Source organism: Hyperolius riggenbachi, chromosome 3 (genome assembly GCF_040937935.1).
Source record: "Hyperolius riggenbachi isolate aHypRig1 chromosome 3, aHypRig1.pri, whole genome shotgun sequence".
Taxonomy (NCBI): Eukaryota; Metazoa; Chordata; class Amphibia; order Anura; family Hyperoliidae; genus Hyperolius; species Hyperolius riggenbachi.
In genome coordinates, this window is record NC_090648.1 from 136,253,761 (window position 1) to 136,275,150 (window position 21,390).

At 43.4% G+C, this 21,390-nt stretch overlaps 1 protein-coding gene across 1 annotated transcript in view; it reads left to right on the top strand.

Annotated features, from left to right (window-relative positions):
• The window catches only part of ADGRA2 (adhesion G protein-coupled receptor A2), a 241,145-nt gene extending 221,385 nt beyond the window's left edge, over window positions 1-19,760 (top strand). The window contains exons 10-19 of the mRNA XM_068274957.1: window positions 1,324-1,473; window positions 4,052-4,213; window positions 6,577-6,792; window positions 7,746-7,935; window positions 8,563-8,771; window positions 8,858-8,985; window positions 11,287-11,410; window positions 14,195-14,340; window positions 16,850-16,939; window positions 17,058-19,760. Of these exons, the coding sequence (XP_068131058.1) occupies window positions 1,324-1,473; window positions 4,052-4,213; window positions 6,577-6,792; window positions 7,746-7,935; window positions 8,563-8,771; window positions 8,858-8,985; window positions 11,287-11,410; window positions 14,195-14,340; window positions 16,850-16,939; window positions 17,058-18,279 (2,637 nt within the window). The 3' untranslated portion in view covers window positions 18,280-19,760. The remainder of the gene's footprint in view (window positions 1-1,323; window positions 1,474-4,051; window positions 4,214-6,576; window positions 6,793-7,745; window positions 7,936-8,562; window positions 8,772-8,857; window positions 8,986-11,286; window positions 11,411-14,194; window positions 14,341-16,849; window positions 16,940-17,057) is intronic.
• The last annotated feature ends 1,630 nt before the right edge of the window (window positions 19,761-21,390 follow it).

Consider the following 21,390-nt stretch of genomic DNA (forward strand, 5'->3'; position numbering starts at 1 on the left):
AAGGAGCAGCGGTGACAGCGGGAACACGCGCCGGCGGAACAGGTAATGTATTGCCGCTAGCGTCGGTCGTCGAACATTCGAACGCCGCTATCGATGCACTCCCGACCCGCCAGCGATCGAGCAAAATCTTCGGCACGGACGGATCAACGGGAACGATCGATTTTGGACGGTAATTGATCATTCGGTCAGCGTTTGCGCAACGATTTCACTGCAGATTCGATCACAGTGATCGAATCTGCTGTATATCGGCGGGAAAATCGTTAGGTGTATGGGCCCCTGAAGACAGCGAGACAATCAGAAAGCATCAGAAAGCATTTGTGCTGATGAATAAAGCAGTTATGAATAAAATGCAAAGTCCGCTTTCAGAGCAAAAAAAGCGTACTTTGGGAATGTATAATTTCTAAATGAATAATAATACTTATGCACAAAAGCAAATCTGATAACCGTATGGCATATAAAAAGTAGGAAAACATGTTTTTATTGAATATTATATCAGGGTTTTATACCGCTTTAAGAGAGGAGAGATAAATGATGAGTTATGTCAAATAAGGAGAGATTAAACCATGAGTTAACTCAGTTAAGGAGAGGAGAGATAAATCATTAGTGAAGTATTTTAAAATATAACCGGGTGTACGCCTTGTCGGCAGACTGATAAGGCTGTTCCTGAACGATCCGCTCAGCGGATCATTCAGGAACAGCCTTATCAGTCCGCCGACAGTGCGTACACGCGCACTACTATCGGCTGAAAGTCCACCCAGTGGGAGGGTCTGACGGACCCGTCGGCTTCCGTAGTGCGTGTGTACACACTTTAGAGACCACTTGTTTTAAGTCTAAGTCAGTCCGCAAGAAGGGTACCCAATGAAGGTGATGCATGATCAAGTTAGATACACTGGGGGGGAGGACCCTGCCAGAGGCTTAAGGCCCATACACACGTCGGATTTTAGCGAACGACCCGTCGTTTGAACGTTCCGTCGTTCGGACGTTTTCGCGTCAAATCCGACGTGTGTACAGACTATCGTTCGGGTGATAAGACTGGTTACCAACGATCCGCCGGGCGGGTCGCTGGTAACCAGTCTCATCACCCGAACGATAGTCTGTACACACGTCGGATTTGACGCGAAAACGTCCGAACGACGGAACGTTCAAACGACGGGTCGTTCGCTAAAATCCGACGTGTGTATGGGCCTTTACAATCTAAAGAGAGGGGGAGTAGGGACACACTAGGTACATATGAATTTAATATCACTTCTGGGTGGATTTTTACTCAATGTGTTTGTGTTTAATAATATTACAGTAGTAATATTTAATAACTGTGCCTTTCAGATGCCAATCAATGCGTCAAATGTACTGACTCTGGCTCAGCAATTGCGGATGTACACAGCAGATGCAGCCAGCTTCACGGATATGATGGATGTTATCTACGTAGCCCAAATGATGGAGAAATTTATTGGTTTAGTGGACCAAGTCAAAGATGTAAGCATATGCTTGTCCTGGTTTATATGTGGATTAAAGGATACCTAAGGTGACATGATAGACAGGTGTATGTACTGTATATTGCTAAGCATACAAATAACTAGTATGTGTTCCTTTTTTTTCTGCCTGAAGGAGTTAACCATTCAGGTATTCAAGTGACAGTTTATCTCAAGTCGGGACTAAGTTAGACTATAGTAACCGTCACTGATAAGTAATTACAGCCATAAAACACTTTTCTGGTAGAGAACGGCTTGTGAGAATGGGGAATGGTTCATATATTTTAGCTTCTGGGACACTTAGACTGTAAGCAGATGGGACAATACAACATTAAACATTCCGTTCTTAGCTGATACTCAGAAAATAAAACAATAAAACTGCAAGATGCTAAAAATGTCACTTTTTAGGAATAGGAAGATAGATACAATTCTTCAGCGGATCAGTCAAAACCAGCCTTATCAGCCTGCCGACAGACTGTACACACGGGGAAACTGTCGTCAGAACGTCGTTTGAAGAAATCAGGCGTGTGTTAAGACAAATAGCATGCCTTATTAAAGTTAACATGCCTTATCAAAGTTAACATGCCTTATCAGAGTAGCATAGCGAGTGATACTAACCCGCAGGGGCTCAGGGCAGGATGAGTAGAGCTCTCGTCATTACCAATTAACAGGCATAAGTTTGCTATGCTACTTTGATAAGGCATGCTAACTTTGATAAGGCATGCTTTTTGTCTAAGGGCTCGTTTCCACTATTGCGGTGCAGAATCGCCTGGATTCCACCGCTGTTGAAATTCCATGAAATAGCATGCGGATGCGAATTTTTGCGAGTTTTTTGCCGCGAATTTGCATGCGAATTCGCATAGGTGAAGGTATATGCGAATTTAACCATGTCACTGCCTGTTTGAATTACATTGGTACCTATGCGAATTCGCATGAAAATTCGCATACCATAGCCGCATGCGAATTTCCTATTAAATACATTAGCGGCGATTCGCATGCATTCCACTCGCAGGCGAATTCGTTGGCTCTTTTGTGCGTTTTTTTACCGCTGAGAAAAACGCACCTCAACAACGCTACAGTGGAAACAGGCCCATCCACTTGCATTACATGTGCGAATCCGCATGCGTTGGACGCATGCGGATTCGCGATAGTGGAAACGAGCCCTGAGTGAATCAAGCCCATTATCTCTTATCAGGTTATTTTCACCTCCTGAGCCTTGGTAGCTTGCATAATCTCATGGGAGAGAATGAATTGATGAATTTCAGTTGTGCACATTTGTGAGCCACTGTAAAGAAGAATATGCAATACTGGAATGTCACACGACACAGAGTCATGCTAATAGTGCCAGAACTGCTCCTTTATTGAAAGAGTAGGTTGTGGTCTAAAGCTTAGGTGAAGCTAAGGGCGAGAGACAATAAAGTGATACTTTCTGATTGTAATTTAGATCTACATGCTCCTGAAAACATGGACACAAGACAGTCGCCCACCAAGTTCTCAGGTCAACAATTTAAACTATGTAGACATTTCAAATTTCTATTACGGTATCTGAAACAACGGTTCATGATTGTTTTAGGATACAGTTTAGGAAGAATCGCTGAACAGACTTGCTCTTCTGGTCTAAAGAGAGGGGAGGAGGAGGGTAAAGTTGCTCATTAGTACTGCAACATGATAGATTACTATTGATGATGTCAGTGACCTGTGGGGACACCTGCACTCTATTAACTGAGGTGCAAAGTAACAACCAGTTTAGCTGGAGAAGCTCTAAAGTGTCTGTATGTCTTTAGAAACACTGTTGGTTGTGATGTTCAACAGTTTTAATCCTTGAAGCCCCAACTGCCAAGAGTGTCATCTCTATGGGAACACAGTTATTGTTGCAATCAAGATATGGGCTTCAAGACAATCTAATGGACTTGATGCCACAGGTTATAATTCAGCTATCCCCAAAACTCTCCTTAAAGAGAACCCGAGGTGTGTTTAAAGAATGTTATCTGCATACAGAGGCTGGATCTGCCTATACAGCCCAGCCTCTGTTGCTATCCCAAACCCCACTAAGGTCCCCCTGCACTCTGCAATCCCTCATAAATCACAGCCGTGCTGTGAGGCTGTGTTTACATCTGTACTGTCAGTCTCAGCTGCTCCCCCGCCTCCTGCATAGCTCCGGTCCCTGCCCCCATCCCTTCCCTCCAATCAGCAGGGAGGGAAGGGATGCAGGCGGGGACTGGAGTTCTGCAGGAGGCGGGGAGAGCAGCAGACTGACAATATAGAGATAAACACAGCCAGCTCTGACAAGCTGTTTGTCAGCAGCGTGGCTGTGATTTATGAGGGATTGCAGAGTGCAGGGGGACCTTAGGGGGGTTTGGGATAGCAACAGAGGCTGGGCTGTATAGGCAGATCCAGCCTCTGTATGCAGATAATATTTTTCAAACCCACCTCGGGTTCTCTTTAACGATTGTGGACCAGTGACAGCACTAGACACGCTATAGCAGCTGAGTCCAGATGGAATGATTGATTTGACAGTTTTGAAAACGTTGTTCGATTCCTTCTTGTGATGACATTCTCTAAGGATAATATTGCTGTTTCAGCTGGCAGATGTGATGCTGGAGATGGCCAGTAATATGATGCTGGTGGATGACCATATCTTGTGGATGGCCCAAGTAGAAGACAAAGCCTGCAGCAGTATAGTCCAGACAGTGGAGAAGATTGCAAGCCTGACACTCAGCAGTAACTCTCAGGATCTCTCTGTGGTAAATACTTTTATTTTGTATTACATTCAAATTTTAATACAGGGAATCATAAAAAAACTGGTGTTGTATACCATGCTATGTCCTCTTTCAGGTTTAACCATTTCACTACTGAGGGGTTTTTCCCCTTAGGGACTGAAGCAATTTTCACTTTTCAGCACTCCTACCATTCATTCGCCAATAACTTTATCACTACTTATAACAACAAAACAATCTATGGCCCATATGCAATTCACTTTTTCTCCTGACTTATCTCCTAGGAGATCATTTTCCATCCTTTGTCTAAAATAACTTTTTGGCACTCTGCAATGACAAAGTACCAAATAATAGGTAAAAAGGACTATCAAAATTATTTAGATTATTTTTTTGCTTGCTGGTGGTTTAAAAGGTATTAAATTGACAAGTTGTGGTGAAAATATCCTCTAGGAGAAAACTCAGGAGAAAAGGTGAATTGCATATGGGCCTATATCTTGTTTGTTTGTTTTTCGCCACCAATTAGGCTTTCTTTGGGTGGTACATTTTGAAAAGAATTATTTTATTCTTAATGCATTGTAATGGGGATAAGAAAAAACATGGAAAAAAATAATTATTTCTCAGTTTTTGGCCATTATAGTTTTAAAATAAAACATGCTGCTGTGGATAAACCCCACACATTTTATTTGTCCATTTGTCTTGGTTATTGCAACATTTAAAATATGTCCCTGGTACAATGTACGGTGACAATATTTTATTTGGAAATAAAGGTGTATTTTTCCCCGCTTTGCGTAACTCACTAATTACAAGCCCTTATTTGCAAAAAATAACAGTAATATACCCTCATGACACACATATTAAAAAAAAGTCCATAAGGTAACTATGTATTTTTTTTTTTAAATGTCACTTTTTTATGCAGGTGTTTTATTTTGGTAACTATGGGAGTAAAGGGTTAATTGATGGGGTATTTTATGTATTTTTATTAAATGTGATGTATTCGGGTGTATTTCTACTATTTGGCCACTATACTATACACACCGTTAGTACGCTAACAGGAAGTAATGTGTGTATGTTTTTACTTTCATTTAGTCAATAACCACGGCATCTCATTGATGCCGGTGATCATTGATCACAGGCACTTAGATCGGTGAATGGGAACGGTGTTCCCATTTACTGATCTATGTACTAGTAGAGATGAGTCCGGCACCATCAACGTCAAGTATATGCTCTTTTATTTGTTCATAGCAGCTGTCATAACAACGTTTCAGGGCAGCCGCCCCTTTATCAAGCTGAGCTAGGATGGCTAACAACTCAGCTTGATAAAGGGTCGGCTGCCCTGAAACGTTGTTATGACAGCTGTTATGAACATATAAAAGAGCATATACTTGACGTTGATGGTGCCGGACTCATCTCTACTATTTTACTTGTGAGCCAGTGTGCAGCTGGTTCATCCGTGGCACATCACTGATCTATCTGGAGGAGGTGCTCCACTACTACTACTACAAACTGATCTATGTACTAATGGGCCACTATGAGAACGTTCGCAGAATTTCACATTGGCGCGTGCGGCAGGCGATCACAGCAGCAGATGCGTTATTATGCCCTTGAGCTGGAACTGAAATCCTGCTGGGCATAGATATACCACCTTCAGTGCGATAAGTGGTTGAAGGATACCCGAGGTGACGTGACATGATGAGATAGACCTGTGTATGTACAGTGCTAAGCTTGCCAATAACTGGGCTATATTCCTTTTTTTCCTTTTTCTACCTGAAAGAGTTAGCATTTAGGTATGCTCAAGTCGGGAAATAGTTGGGTTATAGCATGACCCTCACTGATAAAGAATTACAGCCAACAAGCTCTTTCCTTGGTAAGAACAGCTTCTGGGAGCAGGGGATAGATAAAAAAAGGATAATAGTTCATATATGTTAGCTTCCGGGACACTATAAGACTGTCAGCATATGATATAGTACAACATTAAACACTCCTTTCTTAGCTGATACACAGAAAATAAAACTACAGGATTCTATAAAAAGTCATTTTTAGGAGTAGGGGATAGATAAAATTGTTTATTTCATCAGTTTATTTTCACCTCGGGTTTCCTGTAAGGGTTGGAGCAGTGGCGTGTGAGTGTAGTTCCTTCAGTGGTCATTTTCTGTTGTAGTTCAAATAAACTATAGTGGATATTTATCTTTTGATTACCGTATTTGTTTTTGGATTGTAATAGCATTATTATGCCTAATATTGTAATCTAATAAAGTGAGTAATAACAAATGATAATGATGATAATTCCTAAGACACTGCTTTTCAGCACATTTATGAGAGCTTTTGAATGACTTGATAATATTTATGGATTTTGATGGTTACGTAATTATGTTAAACTTTCATATTGGCAGAGTACACGAAACATTGCACTGGAGGCCTTCCTCATCAAGCCTAATAGCTTTGTTGGTCTAAGCTGTACGGCTTACCAGAGGAGAGAAGGAGGGCGTGGCCACAAGCAAGACAGGGAAAGGAAAGAGCAAGAGACCAGTACCAATACCGATCAGCGGCTGAAGTTCCGCTGCACTACTGGGCAAACCAACGTCTCCTTGCCAAACTTCCACGTAAAGGTATCTACTGCACACAACTGTCATCTGCATGTCATCATCTGTACAACTGGAAGACATGAATAAAACCAGACAGCATCAACTGCCATTGTCTATAACCACACCCCCTAATCATGCATCAGGCTAAAAGGTTGTATTATAGATATACATATGCACAGAGGGAGATACTGGTTGCTTGGCAGTTGGAAACAGCTGTTATTTCCCACAATGCAACAAGGCTCCTAGGTCCTGACATCACACTGTGGGGGAGGGGTTTCAGCCCAATATTAGCCATACAGACCCCCCGATGATCTGTTCAAGAGAAAGTAAAGATTTCTCACGGAAAGGGGGGTATCCGCTACTGAGTGGGATGAAGTTCAATCCTTGGTTACGGTTCCTCTTTAACTTGACCTTGGGTATAACTTTCATACTTTCCCCTCAGATACCTATCCGTATCTAACCTTTTACATAAATGTAACCTACATCATTAAAATTAGCCTAACCTAATCAGACGACTTCATCTAATTCCACTTAACACTACCCCATCCCCTCATGCCACCCTCTAATCCTTTTTTGATTTTTTGATAAATAAGCAATACTTGTTGGAACAGGCAGACCTGACAATGGTAGAAATGCTCATTCATATTCATGTTCATAGTTCTGCTGCTTCTCTCTATATAACTTTTCAAGAAACAAGGCTTTCTTTAACAAAAAATGTGAGCATGGCACATAGAAATACTCTTCAAAGTGAAGTGCTTGTTTTATCCATCTTGTGAATACATTGAGGAACAATCTGAATCCCTTTGGTTTGGTTTAACAAAAATAAATTTGCCACCACCATTCACTGATAAATCTGACTGGATGTAGCAACACTGTAGTCGGATTGGATCAAATGCTTTCTCAGTGCTGTGCTGCATACATTAGTTGTTGTGTTTTTTTTATTCCTATCATTAACATAATCTGTCTGCCACCTCCAGAACAGCCTGGCTTTGGCCTCCGTCCATCTTCCTCAGAGGCTCTTTGCCTCCTCTCCTTCAGCAACCTGCAAGCTGCAGGTCCTGGCCTTCAGGAACGGGAAGCTGTTCCGGAGTGTGGGAAACTCCTCTCGCCTGGCAGAAGATGGGAAAAGAAGGAGCATCTCTACCCCAGTCATCTTTGTGGGAACACGTAAGAGAATAACAAGTACTGTATATTCCTGTGCATAAGACTACTTTTTAACCCTTGAAAATCTTCTGAAAAGTCAGGGGTCGTCTTATACGCTGGGTGTCATTGATGCCGGGTGATACACCCTATCCTGTTACCGACTCTCAGATCTCCCTGCTGAGGACTGTAGTGAAGCGGCGCAGGCGCACATGTGTGAGATCTGAGAGTCAGAGAAGAAGGTAAATAGGATACAAGGGTGGGCCAGAAGGGTGAAAGAGGCGTGTTTTATGGGTGCAGCACAATCTATTCTTCCATACCGCTCTGATAAACAGGGAGACAGGGGGAGCTGACCAATCCAACCAGCCAATCTCCTATATACTGTTATGTACATCATACAGTACAGCACCAGTATCTGTTCATACATAGCACCAGTATATGATGTTTTTAAAATTTTTATTTGGTGTACATTGGAAGAGGGGTAGTCTTATAAGGCAAGTAGATCCCAAACTCTGGAAAAGTTGGGGGAGTCGTATTATACACCCAGTCGTCTTATACGCCGGAATATACGGTATACAGTATGTAGAAGCTGATTCATGGACATAAAAACATTCCTTATAACTTCAACCTTGCTTTATTCTATGTCATTTTAAGGTGGTTGTGGTATCAGTAACCTCACCGATCCGGTCACCGTTACTCTGCGACACCTGGTGAAAGGATCTGACCCTCTGCCTGCCCAGTGGAACTTCAGAGCTCTGGAAGGGTATGGAGGATGGAGCTCTGATGGCTGCCAGCTTGTGGCAGAGGAACCAAATATAACAAGCATGCAATGCCTGCAACTCGGCAACTTTGCCATCTTGACGGTAAATTGAAGAAAATGATTGAAATGCTTCTTCCTGTGGTGATGATGTAGTTTGCTTGTACTGAGTGTCTGTATTGTCTTTGGCAGGAGCTGAACACTTTCCCACAATCCACCCAGAATGGCACAGAGGTCCTCCATCCTGTTATCTATACCTGTACCGCTGTCCTTCTACTTTGTCTCTTCACCACCATTATTACCTACATTGTTAATCACAGGTATGTGCTGGCAGGTTTGTGAGGGGTGTGGGGATAATGACCTTGGGGTCTAAAATACAAAAACAACCTAGGTTGGCCAACTATTAATGATTGTTTTGTGAGAAAAAAATGATTTAATCAGTCCACATTCAATTTACAGGTAACGATTGCAGAAGAATTTGTGTTTAGATGCATTATTCTCATGAGATCATGCACTTGTTTTTGAGAGAATGTACATTATATCAGTAAAAACTAACATAATGTACATTCTCATCCACTTTTTTATTATTATTTAAATTTTTTAGTGTGCTTGACAAAGAATTGCTTCAAAGGGAGCCTGACGTGAGAGGGATATGGAAACTGCCATATTTTTTTTTTCCCTTTTAAATAATATCAGTTGCCTGGTCTCCTGCTGATCTCTTTGGCTGCAGTGGTGTCTGAATCACACACCTGAAATAATCGGGTCAGAAAACCAGATCTATGTGCTGCATGCTTGTTCAGAGTCTATAGCTATGAGTGTTAGAGGCAGATGATCAGCGGGTAGCCAGGCAATTTGCATTGTTTAGAGAGAGTCTGAAGCCTAAAAAATTACCTCTTTTTAATAGCCAGTCCTCTTCTCAACAACTAATTTGTTTTTATTTTCCCTCCAATGTTAAAAATAGGCATAGCTAAACCAGTACCATACCTCACTCGATACACGTCATGAACTATGTACTAAATGTTAAAATACTGTGACTAAAGGTATATTAAACTTCAGTGGCATAGCTATGGAGCTGTGGGCCCCAATGCAAGTCTTACATTGGGGCCCCCTAAAACAATCTATACGTAACAGTTGATACGGCGCACCAAAACCAATGCCAACTACAGTGTCAGAGGTGCAAGAAGAGGATGGGCGATGGGGAGCAGCTAGTTAATGATTACCACTGTTCAAAGTATCTATAGAAGTGATTATTATGAGCACAGGACCAATAGAGAGCTAATACTGCAGTTGAGGGAGGGCCCCTATGCGGTCGCAACCTCTGCAACCCCTATTGCTACGCCACTGTTAACCTTGAGGAAGATGTGGAACCCTGTCTTTACAGCCTAAGAAGTTAGCCTTCACCACTGTGAGTGCTGCCGGCGATTTGTGCTGGTTGGTTGAGACCGCTGGTTAGTCGAGTTCTATTCTGCTCCAACAGATCAGCCACACCACCCTAAGCTCTAAGAACAAACTGTTGTTAAAAGAAAGTGTGCGGAAGAATTACCTTTATTTCCTCCTGGGAGTCTTCTCATTTACTGAGCTGTGAGCACTCTTTGATCTCCAAATGCTAGCAATAAAGGTGGCGGTACATCTAGTGATTTTACTGTACGATCGACCATTTTATTCAATCATTTCATAAAATCGAGAGGGAACCGAGTGTGTTCCAGTATGCCCAATCGATGAAAAGTGGCTGATATCATGTCTAATCGACCCGCTTAGTCAATCAACCAGGATGCAAGATATTGGTGAATCGCACAGGAATCAGCTACTGATCGACTCTGAATTGATTTTTGCATTCAGAGCATAGAGACGCAACATCATTGATTAGTGAAGGTGAATCGCATAGGAATTTCTTGTAGTGTGTGGGTCACTAGTTGATCGACTTTCGATCAACCATACAGAAGTCGATTACCCAATAAAGTTGATTGCTTGATCGATTGAATCAGAATCACTAGATGTATGCCCACCTTTATGCTGGGAATACACGTTTCGTTTTTGCCTTTGTTTTAGCCTTCGATTCGTTCGGTAAACGGATCGAGTGTTGAAAACGTATGTGAAAATAGTCATAATCTCATTATAGTTTCGATTAATAGACCCCAAAAACGAACGACTAGTGATCGAACATGTTTGATATTATCTCTCTTCATCCATCTAATCGAGCCATTGGTAGGCTTGATGGCTGTTCAGATCGATTATATATTCGTTTATGCCGTCCGTCCCTGTACTACGTTTCGTTTCTTTGCAGCCTTCGATCATTGGAAAAACGAAACCATCAGAATCGAAAAAAAAAACGAAACCGTGGGTGGTGATATTAACCGTACGGTCGATTATTTCGGGATCGAAAAGGACAAACGGCACAATCGAAACGAAGGTTTAAACGAAGGCAAAAACGAAACGTGTATTCCCAGCATAAGGCTCAAAATATAACAGCTTCTGTGTGCAGGCTAGAAAGATAGGATGCTGTGTGGTTGGGAAGGGGAGATTTTCGCACAGATAACATTACTTTGGGACAAAGGCAGATAGGTACTGTGTTTGCATTGTAATTGATGGAATGTTTAGCTTTTGGTGTCTTTTCTTTCTAGCTCCATCCAGATCTCACGGAAGGGCTGGCATATGCTACTCAATCTCTGCTTCCATATTGCCATGACTTCAGCTGTGTTTGCCGGAGGAATAACTCTCACTGGATACCTGATTGTGTGCCAAGCTGTAAGTGTTCTCATTAAACCATAAATACTTGAGTATAGACCAATATTTGATGTCCTCAAAATGGCAATAAAATGAGATCTCGTTTTTTTATACATGGGTCATTTAGTACATGTTTCTCTGCCCAAACCTATCCCTCTGTAACAAGGATCATTGCTGATCCCATGTGAAGAGCAGTGCAGCGAGGAAGTGTGGAATAGAAATCACTAGCTGTCCTCTCGTGGTGGACACCAAGCCAGCTCTCTGCTGTCTGTCCCCGCTGTTTTAAGTGCAATGTCAGACTTCAAGTAACCATCACATAACTGCGACAGCGCTGTAGTCTTATACCAGGTAGGGGGACCCCTCTGCAGGACAGCACTGTAGTCTTATACCAGTGAGGGGATTCCTCTGCAGGACAGCACTGTAGTCTTATACCAGGGAGGGGATTCCTCTGCAGGACAGCACTTTAGTCTTATACCAGTGAGGGGCCCCCTCTGCAGGACAGCACTGTAGTCTTATACCAGGGAGGGGATTCCTCTGCAGGACGGCACTGTAGTCTTATACCAGGGAGGGGATTCCTCTGCAGGACAGCACTTTAGTCTTATACCAGGGAGGGGACCCCTCTGCAGGACAGCACTGTAGTCTTATACCAGGGAGGGGATTCCTCTGCAGGACAGCACTGTAGTCTTATACCAGGGAGGGGATTCCTCTGCAGGACAGCACTGTAGTCTTATACCAGGGAGGGGATTCCTCTGCAGGACAGCACTGTAGTCTTATACCAGGGAGGGGACTCCTCTGCAGGACAGCACTGTAGTCTTATACCAGTGAGGGGACCCCTCTGCAGGACAGCACTGTAGTCTTATACCAGTGAGGGGACCCCTCTGCAGGACAGCACTGTAGGCTTATACCAGGGACTGGATTCCTCTGCAGGACAGCACTGTAGTCTTATACCAGTGAGGGGACCCCTCTGCAGGACAGCACTGTAGTCTGATACCAGTGAGGGGCCCCCTCTGCAGGACAGCACTGTAGTCTTATACCAGGGAGGGCATTCCTCTGCAGGACAGCACTGTAGTCTTATACCAGGGAGGGGATTCCTCTGCAGGACGGCACTGTAGTCTTATACCAGGGAGGGGATTCCTCTGCAGGACAGCACTGTAGTCTTATACCAGGGAGGGGATTCCTCTGCAGGACGGCACTGTAGTCTTATACCAGGGAGGGGATTCCTCTGCAGGACAGCACTGTAGTCTTATACCAGGGAGGGGACCCCTCTGCAGGACAGCACTGTAGTCTTATACCAGGGAGGGGATTCCTCTGCAGGACAGCACTGTAGTCTTATACCAGTGAGGGGACCCCTCTGCAGGACAGCACTGTAGTCTTATACCAGGGAGGGGATTCCTCTGCAGGACAGCACTGTAGTCTGATACCAGGGAGGGGACCCCTCTGCAGGACAGCACTCTAGTCTGATACCAGTGAGGGGACCCCTCTGCAGGACAGCACTGTAGTCTTATACCAGGGAGGGGATTCCTCTGCAGGACAGCGCTGTAGTCTGATACCAGGGAGGGGACCCCTCTGCAGGACAGCACTGTAGTCTGATACCAGGGAGGAGGGGACCCCTCTGCAGGACAGCACTGTAGTCTGATACCAGGGAGGGGACCCCTCTGCAGGACAGCACTGTAGTCTGATACCAGGGAGGGGACCCCTCTGCAGGACAGCACTGTAGTCTGATACCAGGGAGGGGACTCCTCTGCAGGACAGCACTGTAGTCTTATACCAGGGAGGGGACCCCTCTGCAGGACAGCACTGTAGTCTTATACCAGGGAGGGGACCCCTCTGCAGGACAGCACTGTAGTCTGATACCAGGGAGGGGACCCCTCTGCAGGACAGCACTGTAGTCTGATACCAGGGAGGGGACTCCTCTGCAGGACAGCACTGTAGTCTTATACCAGGGAGGGGACCCCTCTGCAGGACAGCACTGTAGTCTTATACCAGGGAGGGGACTCCTCTGCAGGACAGCACTGTAGTCTGATACCAGGGAGGGGGCTCCTCTTCAGGACAGCACTGTAGTCTGATACCAGGGAGGGGACCCCTCTGCAGGACAGCACTGTAGTCTTATACCAGGGAGGGGACTCCTCTGCAGGACAGCACTGTAGTCTGATACCAGGGAGGGGACCCCCCTGCAGGACAGCACTGTAGTCTGATACCAGGGAGGGGACCCCTCTGCAGGACAGCACTGTAGTCTGATACCAGGGAGGGGACTCCTCTGCAGGACAATACTGTAGTCTGATACCAGGGAGGGGACCCCTCTGCAGGACAATACTGTAGTCTGATACCAGGGAGGGGACCCCTCTGCAGGACAGCACTGTAGTCTGATACCAGGGAGGGGACCCCTCTGCAGGACAATACTGTAGTCTGATACGATGGACGGGACCCCTCTTCAGGACAGCACTGTAGTCTGATACCAGGGAGGGGACTCCTCTGCAGGACAATACTGTAGTCTGATACCAGGGAGGGGACCCCTCTGCAGGACAATACTGTAGTCTGATACGATGGACGGGACCCCTCTCCAGGACAGCACTGTAATCTCATACCAGGGAGGAGATCCCTCTGCAGGACAATACTGTAGTCTGATACGATGGAGGGGACCCCTCTCCAGGACAGCACTGTAGTCGCATACCAGGGAGGGGAATCCTCTCCAGGACAATATTGTAGTCTGATACCAGGGAGGGGATCCGTCTCCTGTCAAGTCAAGTAATGTACTGCATAATGTCCTGTTTTTGCCCACTGTCCATAAGCTTGTTTTTTCAATAGGTCAGCATCATTCTGCATTACTCTTCACTGTCTACCCTTCTATGGATGGGCCTGAAGGCCAGAGTCATCTACAAGGAGTTAACCCATAAACCACAGCCACAGCAGGAAGGAGAGGCTGCTCAGACTCCCCATAGACCCATGCTCAGGTAACCAGGAATTATTACATCCTACCAGTCACTAACACCATTATGATCATCCTTCAGTTAAGAAATATCAGAATATAGCAGTGCTGTTTGGTCTGAGTAATTATTGTAGCTTCAGTTCTTACACATATCTCCATGCTGATATTCAAACTTGTCACAGCTCCCCTTTGTTCCCCCTTTAAAATCCTCCACAACAACGAACCACAGTTTAATAATTCTCATCCTCTTGTTTGACAAACAAGGCTGGTAAATTTAGGCCTGATATCCACTTGTGGGTGGCTGATTGCGCTTTCAGCAATGTGCAGTGTTGCTACCTGCAAGGACATCAGAAGTGCATGGACTGCAGTGTCTGATGTCCCCATCCATGTGTTGCGATTCAGCACAGAAATGAAAAAACTGAACGGCAACCATTGTGTAGGCAGGTGTGGAGACTAAACCCGACCACACTCTGGCTAAAAACATCACTCTCTGCAGAAGGTAGACAACATAATTCAAAAGAAAGTAGGTAAACAGAGGCACAACTTAGAATTGGAGTGTTTTATGTCGTAACTAAAAGCTACTTTAACAATTTGACTACCTGTGTCATATACCTCGTTTTTAACCAGATTTTAGTGTATTATATCTTAAGTGACAACTCTGTTTACCTACCTTCTTTTGAACATGTGTACACATACTGTACAGAGGATAAAAAAGTGTGTTCCTTGCGCTCAAACTCTGGACCACCAAACCAGTCAAATCCAAATGTGTCAATTGTCCAAACCAGGTGACCACACGATGTGCTGCTCCAAATCAGGGTATATATGCAGAGAAATCTAAGAGAAGAAGGAGCGCTCTAAGTGTGTTAACCAGGTAGGACTATATTTGCGCATAACAAGTGATTACTTACAGGAAGAATTAAAAAGCGCTTGTCTGCGGGTAAGCCACCCGCTCTACCCCTCTGCGGCAGGCTGCACACGCTGTGGCCAGCAGCGGCGTGTCCGGTGTTAACAGGAGGCTCGTCTTGCCTATTGCCGTGGTGCGTGTAGCGTCATGACGCATTTCGGCGCTCTGCGCCTTCATCAGATGACGTCACACGCACTGGGAGGCGTACATATATACGCTTGGGTGCCGTAGTTATGGCAACTATTGAAATAATTATAATATGTTCCACCTACGGCAGCTGAAAAAGTTTGGCCTACCACACAAATGAATGATGCAGTTTTACACTGCGATAGTTGAATCCCTCATGACCTCATCTATGACTGTCTGGTTTGGCTCATGCTCCATACGAGAAAAGATGAGACTATAGTGCATCATCCCAACAGTGGAAAGTATAATTGGCTGTAACTTACCTCCCCTGCAGGATCTTTATGCTAGGAGGTGCAGAAAGAGAGCAGATAAAATTGCCTCTGACCCTTCTCACGCAATCTTCCAACTTATGCCTTCAGGAATAAGATACCGGTCAGTTGCAACAAAACTTCCAGGCATAGGAACAGCTTCTTCCCTTAGGCCGTAACTCTGCTTAAAGCAGAACCACTCTAGAGCTGCTAAGACTAGAGAGCATTACAGCACAGCACAGAACTGAAATGGAACACTTCTCACTCTGGCCCATATGCAATTCACTTTTTCACCTGAGTTATCTCCTAGGAGATAATTTTCATCTTCTCTAAAAAAAATACCTTTTCTCCAGTTTACAAATGAAAAAGTACCCAAAAGTTTTAGATAAAGTACTATCAAATTTATTTTGAGTATTTTCTTGCTTGCTGGTGGTTTAAAGAGAAACTGTACTCTAAAATCCTTACAACAAAAAGCATACCATTCTATTCATTATGTTCTCCTAGGCCCCTCTGTGCGGTTTCTGCCACTCCCTGCTGCAATCCTGGCTTGTAATTGCCAGTTTTAGGCAGTGTTTACAAACAAACTAACCAGCTTGTGATAGGCTCACATAAGCAGAGTGTGAGAGTCATACAGAGCCTGCAGGGGGCCTGGAGAGGGTGTGTATAGCTTCTAGCCAATCACAAGCAGCCCTGCACATTCCAGTCTGAGTGCCTCAGCCTGACAGAGCCGACAGAGGAGAGAAGATTAGATCATATAACAGAGATAATACAGCCACTGTGCAAGTAGGAAAGGCTGCAGTAAGCCAGACCACATTAGAACAGGCATAGGAACTTATAGGATAGAAGAAATAAGGATGAAAATTTTGTTACAGAGTCTCTTTAAAAGGCATTTTATGGCAAGGTGTGGACAAATCACCTAGGAGAAAAAGTTAATTACATATGGGCCCCTGTTTTGCTACCACTTTAACTTATATACTGCCCTTGACTTGCGATTACCTACACTGTGTGTCCTTGAATTGTTTCTGTGTCTGCAACTGCATAGTCAGATTCCTTGTAAGTGCAAACTTATTTTGCCAAATAAAATTAATTTTGATTCGGATATAAGATGTACATTTGACCTAGAGTAAAATGCACTATAGATTACGTTTGTCTGAAGTCGCTGTCATTTAGGGTTTATGCTGCTGTTTGTTTACCAGGTTTTACTTGATTGCTGGAGGAATTCCCCTCATCATCTGTGGAATCACTGCTGCTGTGAACATAAACAACTACAGAGACAACAGCCCATAGTAAGTTCTCAGTGATGACAAACGACCACGTACCAGAAACCATTTATTGGTCTTCTGCTTGTGTGAATCATTTTGCAGAATTAATTTTAATGTACACTTGTTTCTGCTTGTTCTTTAGTTGCTGTTTGGTTTGGAGACCGAGCTTGGGTGCATTTTATGTCCCTGCTGCACTTATTCTCCTGATCACTTGGATTTATCTGCTGTGTGCTGGGATAAACCTGAAGCGCCAGCCTACAGAACCAAAGCAGCTCGCAGATGCCAGTGAAGCTCAGCAATCACAAGGTGGAATCAATCATCTCTTGAGCGACTCCACCTCTATCTCCGTGACCATCAACTCAGCAGCCCCAGCAGACGTGGACAGTATCTACTCTCTGGAGGTCCAGTTCTGGTCGTTGGTGATTGTCCATGTTTTGTATATTATCCTTTGGATTTTTGGAGCCTTTGCTGTGTCTCAAGGATGGTATTTGAACATAATCTTCAGTTGTCTCTACGGTGTAACAGCAGTTGCTCTGGGACTGTTCATCTTCATTCACCATTGTGTACGACGTCAGGATGTTCAGCGTTCTTGGTTTTCTTGCTGCCCGTCATACACAGAAGCTATGCCGATTCAAGCCTATGTGCACACCAGTTCTCCTGTAGATGACTCGCCTCAGGTGTATATTGGGTGTAACCCTGATGGAACACACTCAGTTAAGTCATCATCATCACCAAGTAACAGCAGTAACTCGAATACTGGACCTTGCAAAATCACTAACCTGCAGGTGGCTCAGAATCAAGCAGAAAGCTGTCCACCCAAGCCAACCAGCTGTGAAGAAAGTGAACCTGTCAACAACAAATATGTGACTTCTCCAAGCAGATATATGAACAACCTACATGGTCGCAGGAACCATAAAAGCAGAACTAAGGGGAACTATCGGGAGGGGAAGCACCACAGGTTAAAAGTGCTCCGTGGACCTTCTTCTGATCTGCCCTCAAGTGAAAGTGGCAGCATCCATAACAGCCATTCTGAGAGCTGTCATAGTAAGAATAGCCCATTAAACAATGGCAGGACAGAGGTACCCCCTAGAGACCCAGAGGGGGCTCTCACACAGTCTGAAGGGAGTGACAGTAGTGGGCACCAGGCACAGGACTTTGCTAAAGCGCAGAGAAAAAGTGCCAGCCGGGACAATCTTAAACAAGCCAATAGCATGGAAAGGGAGAGTAAACGTAGGTCCTACCCACTTAATGCAGGCAACCAAAATGGTGTTTTAAAGGGTAGCAAGTATGACATCAATCTTGCCACTACAGAGAGCACTACAGTGATGAAAACAGGTCTCTGGAAGAGCGAAACTACCGTGTAGTTTGTGTCTAAATACAGATGGCATGTGCCATACTCATCACAAACCAGAGTAACCCAGATGCCAATGCATGCTAGGAAAAAGGGGCTCTCCCCAGCCATATTTTGTGGTCACGGATTGATTTGGGGAAAAGGTTGGGAATCACATCAGTACCAGCAATATATGTGTAACGTATGTTTGAGTACTGAAAGAGTGTAAGTTTGCTCATGGTAAGTTATACACTTAAACACAAAGCAGCTACAGGATTGTGTAGGTGTATTGTACTGAGGATTAGTGCTGTGGAAAGTACGCCTTGATACGAATTCTTTATTATAGCAAACGTCTAGTTGAAGGACCTCCGTGCATTGATCTATCACATGACGCATGCCTTGGACGAAGGCTCTCTTGATGTAGACAAGCAATGCCACATCATGTGACTCATCAAGTCTAAAACCTGTTGTAATCCTGGTGCCCTGGTCGAAATCCCTGAACTTCAGTGCCAAAAAGAACTCAAAGCCTGGCTTAGTTTCTTAAATCAGGTGACTCAAGTTATCTGGTGTCGGGCTCCTAATTTGACGCACACGTGCCTTATAAGCTTCTTGTTTTTTTCCTGACTAAGCACTTTTGAATGAATATCTGTTCCTAGTAATGGAATAGAGCACTTACCCAGCAGCCTGCTTGTCACGCCATCCCTGCTCATCGCACCTTCCTGAAGGGCAGCACACAATCCCCAGTAATTGTTATACACACATCTTCACTCGTCACTTCAGTAACTGTAGCGGATCAATGCTTTCCTTTGTGTCCTGAAGCAGGATGATGGTGACAGTATTTAAAAATACTGAACAGCGAAACTGTCAAAAATGATCCTCAAATTTTACAACTTGGTACTGTCTATGGCGAAGGCAAGACTGACTGCTTTTCATCCGCAGAGTTTGGTTTTTGTTTTATATTTTTTGTATGCAACAACAATCACAGAATACTTTTTGTATACATATAACAAGACTTTCTTTTGCATGATATATGTGAAAACGTATTTTTTAAATTTATTATTTCAGAGGGAAATGTCTATTTTTCAAATATGGAATTATATTGTATATTGTATAGACAGATCAGCATCGCTTTTTGGGGACATGTGTAAATTTCCGTATCAGTATTAACCTTTGTGCCAATGCATGAATGTGCCTCTTTTATCTGTATACCTTTATGAAATGTTGTATATGTAATGTGATACATAGGATTTCAGAGAGTGGTGATCCAATATTGTGAAAGGCGGTTTGATGCCTGCTAATTGGTACATTCTTCCAGTAGGTGTAGAAAGTGGTGTTCTGGATACTATGATGAAGTGCCTTTTTATGCATTATAAAAAATGACCAATACCAAATATATGGGCTTCCATGAGGATATTTCTGTTTCTAGATAACAATTTATCGGCTCAGATGTGAGAGTATGGAGCTAGGCTTGGAGCCTGAGGAAACAGTATGGTGAATAAAATAAGAGATTTCTGATATAGTGTGACAAAGTTTTTTGTACAGTACCATCGATCTAAAAATATCATATTTCTCATCTGTACCAGAACTCTAGGAACTCACTTTATACCTGCTTTGTGTAATGCAGTGGAATCCCTTTATGGTAAACTCCAAGGGACCTGGCCAAGTAGTTTACAATATCAGAAGCTTACTATATCAGAATTTGCCATACATTGTATATTCATACAGGCGTATGGTTGATCACCTGGTGCCTGAGTTCACTATAAATGCACCAAATCTGATTCAATACTTGTACACATTTGTTAACCTGAAGGGGGAGACTAACAATTAAAATATAACTTTTATTATGATCTCTTAAAATCTGTCAGACTCTCATAATGATTATTGGACAAATAAATAAGGAGTGGGGGAACAGTACATCATATTGATCCACATACATTTGTATTGTCTGCTTGGGACCAGTCTCTGACTCATGCTAAAAATACATCATACCTCCCACCAACCCAGCATGTTTCACCCCCTCAAATGGTGGGCTTCATCGGGGGAAAAAAGTGCTCAGTGTTAGGGAGCCAGTGCAACGTGTAAATAAGACATTAAGTATAAATTTCAATATCAACGATCAGATAGCCTTTGGGCTCTAGTAGCCTGTCAGCTCGTTAGCACACTTAAAGAGACACTGAAGCGAAAAAAAAATGATGATATGATTTGTATGTGTAGTACAGCTAAGAAATAAAACATTAAGATCAGATAAATCAGCCTAATTGTTTCCAGTACAGGAAGAGTTAAGAAACTCCAGTTGTTATCTCTATGCAAAAAATCCATTAAGCTCTACCGACTTTGAAAGTCATGGAGAGGGCTGTTTTCTGACTTTTATTATCTCAACTGTTATTGAACTATTTACTTTTTCTCTGCCAGAGGAGAGGTCATTAGTACACAGACTGCTCTGAAAGAATCATTTTGAATGCTGAGTGTTGTGTAATCTGCACATATTATAGAATTGTTCAATGTTAGAAAAAACACTATATACCTGAAAATAAAAATATGAGAATATTTTAATTGCTGCTAATCTTCTAGTAATTATTCATAGTACACAACCAATTCATTATATCATATTTTTTTTCCGCTTCAGTGTCTCTTTAATACAGGTTAACAAATAAGGACTGAGTTTACTATAGCCAGAGGCTTACTATATTAGGGTGTACTATAAAAGATTCTACTGAAGCGTAAATTATGTCTGTTTTTTGAAAGATTATCATTTATATAAACTGTTCAGCAAGCAATGGCCAAGAGTCTTATGGCTGTAATGAACTGTAACAGTACTTGCTAAAGCATACACTTTAGCACTTAAATGACTGATTTGGGGCATTTAAATGGTACCTAAGGTGACTCCAATGCTGGGTACACACTATACGTTTTTCCGCTCGATAGATGGATTTAATAGATAATTCCCGACCTGTCCGATATTCCTTCTGATCGATTCTGCGCTCGATTTCTCATACAAACGAATGGAAAAAGATTAAAAAAACGAGCGGAAGATAAGAGAATTTAGTGCAGAATCTAACGGAAAAAACGATCGGGTGTAAAATCGAGTGGAAGAACGTATGGTGTGTGCCCAGCACAAGTGTTCTTGCAGCTTTTCTATCGTCTG